The 5000-nt window shown below is 45.5% G+C and overlaps 1 protein-coding gene across 1 annotated transcript in view; it reads left to right on the forward strand.

The window, feature by feature from the left end:
- The window catches only part of csmd2 (CUB and Sushi multiple domains 2), an 895829-nt gene that overhangs the window by 444734 nt on the left and 446095 nt on the right, over window positions 1-5000 (forward strand). The window contains 1 exon segment of the mRNA XM_031789283.1: window positions 4764-4954. Coding sequence (XP_031645143.1) covers window positions 4764-4954 — 191 coding nt within the window.

Consider the following 5000-nt stretch of genomic DNA (forward strand, 5'->3'; position numbering starts at 1 on the left):
CTGTATATAGCCTCCACATTGACTCTGTACCGTAATACCCTGTATATAGCCTCCACATTGACTCTCTACCGTAACACCCTGTATATAGCCTCCACATTGACTCTGTACCGTAACACCCTGTATATAACCTCCACATTGACTCTACCGTAATACCCTGTATATAGCCTCCACATTGACTCTACCGTAATACCCTGTATATAGCCTCCACATTGACTCTACCGTAATACCCTGTATATAGCCTCCACATTGACTCTACCGTAATACCCTGTATATAGCCTCCACATTGACTCTGTACCGTAACACCCTGTATATAGCCTCCACATTGACTCTGTACCATAACACCCTGTATATAGCCTCCACATTGACTCTGTACCATAACACCCTGTATATAGCCTCCACATTGACTCTGTACCATAACACCCTGTATATAGCCTCCACATTGACTCTGTACCAGTACCCCCTGTATATAGTCTCCACATTGACTCTGTACCGTAATACCCTGTATATAGCCTCCACATTGACTCTGTACCGTAACACCCTGTATATAGCCTCCACATTGACTCTGTACCATAACACCCTGTATATAGTCTCCACATTGACTCTGTACCGTAACACCCTGTATATAGCCTCCACATTGACTCTGTACCGTAACACCCTGTATATAGCCTCCACATTGACTCTGTACCGTAACACCCTGTATATAGCCTCCACATTGACTCTGTACCGGTACCCCCCTGTATATAGCCTCCACATTGACTCTGTACCGTAACACCCTGTATATAACCTCCACATTGACTCTGTACCGTAACACCCTGTATATAGCCTCCACATTGACTCTGTACCGTAACACCCTGTATATAGCCTCCACATTGACTCTGTACCGTAATACCCTGTATATAGCCTCCACATTGACTCTGTACCGTAATACCCTGTATATAGCCTCCACATTGACTCTGTACCGTAACACCCTGTATATAGCCTCCACATTGACTCTGTACCGTAATACCCTGTATATAGCCTCCACATTGACTCTGTACCGTAATACCCTGTATATAGCCTCCACATTGACTCTGTACCGTAATACCCTGTATATAGCCTCCACATTGACTCTGTACCGTAATACCCTGTATATAGCCTCCACATTGACTCTGTACCGTAATACCCTGTATATAGCCTCCACATTGACTCTGTACCGTAATACCCTGTATATAGCCTCCACATTGACTCTGTACCGGTACCCCCTGTATATAGCCTCCACATTGACTCTGTACCGGTACCCCCTGTATATAGCCTCCACATTGACTCTGTACCGTAACACCCTGTATATAGCCTCCACATTGACTCTGTACCGGTACCCCCTGTATATAGCCTCCATACTGACTCTGTACTGGTACCCCCTGTATATAGCCTCCACATTGACTCTGTACCGGTACCCCCTGTATATAGCCTCCACATTGACTCTGTACCGGTACCCCCTGTATATAGCCTCCACATTGACGCTGTACCGGTACCCCCTGCACACTGACTCTGTACTGGTACCCCCTGCACATTGACTCTGTACTGGTACCCCCTGTATATAGCCTCCACATTGACTCTGTACCGGTACCCCCTGCACATTGACTCTGTACCGGTACCCCCTGTATATAGCCTCCACATTGACTCTGTACCGGTACCCCCTGTATATAGCCTCCACATTGACTCTGTACCGGTACCCCCTGTATATAGCCTCCACATTGACGCTGTACCGGTACCCCCTGCACACTGACTCTGTACTGGTACCCCCTGCACATTGACTCTGTACTGGTACCCCCTGTATATAGCCTCCACATTGACTCTGTACCGGTACCCCCTGCACATTGACTCTGTACCGGTACCCCCTGTATATAGCCTCCACATTGACTCTGTACCGGTGCCCCCTGTATATAGTCTCCACATTGACTCTGTACCAGTACCCTCTGTATATAGCCTCCACATTGACTCTGTACCGGTCCCCCCTGTATATAGCCTCCACATTGACTCTGTACCGGTACCCCCAGTGACTGTAATAGGGTTAGAGGCAGAGAATCCCAGTGGAAAGAGGGGAACCGGGCAGGCAGAGACAGCAAGGGCGGTTCGTTGCTCCAGAGCCTTTCCGTTCACCTTCCCACTCCTGGGCCAGACTACACTCAATCATATGACCCACTGAAGAGATGAGTCTTCAGTAAAGACTTAAAGGTTGAGACCGAGTTTGCGTCTCTGACATGGGTAGGCAGACCGTTCCATAAAAATGGAGCTCTATAGGAGAAAGCCCTGCCTCCAGCTGTTTGCTTAGAAATTCTAGGGACAATTAGGAGACCTGCGTCTTGTGACCGTAGCGTACGTGTAGGTATGTACGGCAGGACCAAATCAGAGAGATAGGTAGGAGCAAGCCCATGTAATGCTTTGTAGGTTAGCAGTAAAACCTTGAAATCAGCCCTTGCTTTGACAGGAAGCCAGTGTAGAGAGGCTAGCACTGGAGTAATATGATCAAATTTTTTGGTTCTAGTCAGGATTCTAGCAGCCGTATTTAGCACTAACTGAAGTTTATTTAGTGCTTTATCCGGGTAGCCGGAAAATAGAGCATTGCAGTAGTCTAACCTAGAAGTGACAAAAGCATGGATTAATTTTTCTGCATCATTTTTGGACAGAAAGTTTCTGATTTTTGCAATGTTACGTAGATGGAAAAAAGCTGTCCTCGAAATGGTCTTGATATGTTCTTCAAAAGAGAGATCAGGGTCCAGAGTAACGCCGAGGTCCTTCACAGTTTTATTTGAGACGACTGTACAACCATTAAGATTAATTGTCAGATTCAACAGAAGATCTCTTTGTTTCTTGGGACCTAGAACAAGCATCTCTGTTTTGTCCGAGTTTAATAGTAGAAAGTTTGCAGCCATCCACTTCCTTATGTCTGAAACACATGCTTCTAGCGAGGGCAATTTTGGGGCTTCACCATGTTTCATTGAAATGTACAGCTGTGTGTCATCCGCATAGCAGTGAAAGTTTACATTATGTTTTCGAAGAACATCCCCAAGAGGTAAAATATATAGTGAAAACAATAGTGGTCCTAAAACGGAACCTTGAGGAACACCGAAATTTACAGTTGATTTGTCAGAGGACAAACCATTCACAGAGACAAACTGATATCTTTCCGACAGATAAGATCTAACCAGGCCAGAACATGTCCGTGTAGACCAATTTGGGTTTCCAATCTCTCCAAAAGAATGTGGTGATCGATGGTATCAAAAGCAGCACTAAGGTCTAGGAGCACGAGGACAGATGCAGAGCCTCGGTCCGATGCCATTAAAATGTCATTTACCACCTTCACAAGTGCCGTCTCAGTGCTATGATGGGGTCTAAAACCAGACTGAAGCATTTCGTATACATTGTTTGTCTTCAGGAAGGCAGTGAGTTGCTGCGCAACAGCCTTCTCTAAAATGTTTGAGAGGAATGGAAGATTCGATATAGGCCGATAGTTTTTTATATTTTCTGGGTCAAGGTTTGGCTTTTTCAAGAGAGGCTTTATTACTGCCACTTTTAGTGAGTTTGGTACACATCCAGTGGATAGAGAGCCGTTTATTATGTTCAACATAGGAGGGCCAATCACAGGAAGCAGCTCTTTCAGTAGTTTAGTTGGAATAGGGTCCAGTATGCAGCTTGAAGGTTTAGAGGCCATGATTATTTTCATCATTGTGTCAAGAGATATAGTACTAAAACACTTGAGCGTCTCTCTTGATCCTAGGTCCTGGCAGAGTTGTGCAGACTCAGGACAACTGAGGTTTGGAGGAATACGCAGGTTTAAAGAGGAGTCCGTAATTTGCTTTCTAATAATCATAATCTTTTCCTCAAAGAAGTTCATGAATTTATCACTGCTAAAGTGAAAGTCATCCTCTCTTGGGGAATGCTGCTTTTTAGTTAGCTTTGCGACAGTATTAAAAAGGAATTTCGGATTGTTCTTATTTTCCTCAATTAAGTTAGAAAAATAGGATGATCGAACAGCAGTAAGGGCTCTACGGTACTGCACGGTACCGTCCTTCCAAGCTAGTCGGAAGACTTCCAGTTGACTCTGTACCGGTACCCCCTGTTTATAGCCTCCACATTGACTCTGTACCGGTACCCCCTGTATATAGTCTCCACATTGACTCTGTACCGGTACCCCCTGTATATAGCCTCCACATTGACTCTGTACCGGTACCCCCTGTATATAGTCTCCACATTGACTCTGTACCGGTACCCCCTGTATATAGCCTCCACATTGACTCTGTACCGGTACCCCCTGTATATAGCCTCCACATTGACTCTGTACCGGTACCCCCTGTATATAGCCTCCACATTGACTCTGTACCGGTACCCCCTGTATATAGCCTCCACATTGACTCTGTACCGGTACCCCCTGTATATAGCCTCCACATTGACTCTGTACCGGTACCCCCTGTATATAGCCTCCACATTGACTCTGTACCGGTACCCCCTGTATATAGCCTCCACATTGACTCTGTACCGGTACCCCCTGTATATAGCCTCCACACTGACTCTGTCAAGTCTCGCTATTGTTATTTTACTGCTCTTTAATTACTTGGTACTTTTATTTCATATATATATTTTACTGCATTGTTGGTTAAGTAAGTATTGTACTGTATGGTCTACACCTGTTGTATACGGCACGTGTGACTAATACAATTTGATTTGATCTAACTCTCTCTCTCTTTTCCTTCCCCTCCCTACATCCCCGCTCTCCCTTTCTCCAGTCTCGTGCTTCTTCAACTTCACAACCCCCTCTGGGGTGCTGCTGTCCCCAAACTACCCCCAGGAATATGGAAACAATATGCACTGTGTGTGGCTCATCATCACCAAGCCAGAGAGTAGGATTAACCTGGCCTTCAATGACCTCAGCATGGAGAAGCAGTTTGACTTCCTCAGCGTCAAAGACGGTGGCAAGGTTATGTTTCAATCGATCGATCAGTCAATGAATCATTCAGAGCATT

The sequence above is a fragment of the Oncorhynchus kisutch genome, linkage group LG14 (genome assembly GCF_002021735.2).
Source record: "Oncorhynchus kisutch isolate 150728-3 linkage group LG14, Okis_V2, whole genome shotgun sequence".
NCBI lineage: Eukaryota > Metazoa > Chordata > Actinopteri > Salmoniformes > Salmonidae > Oncorhynchus > Oncorhynchus kisutch.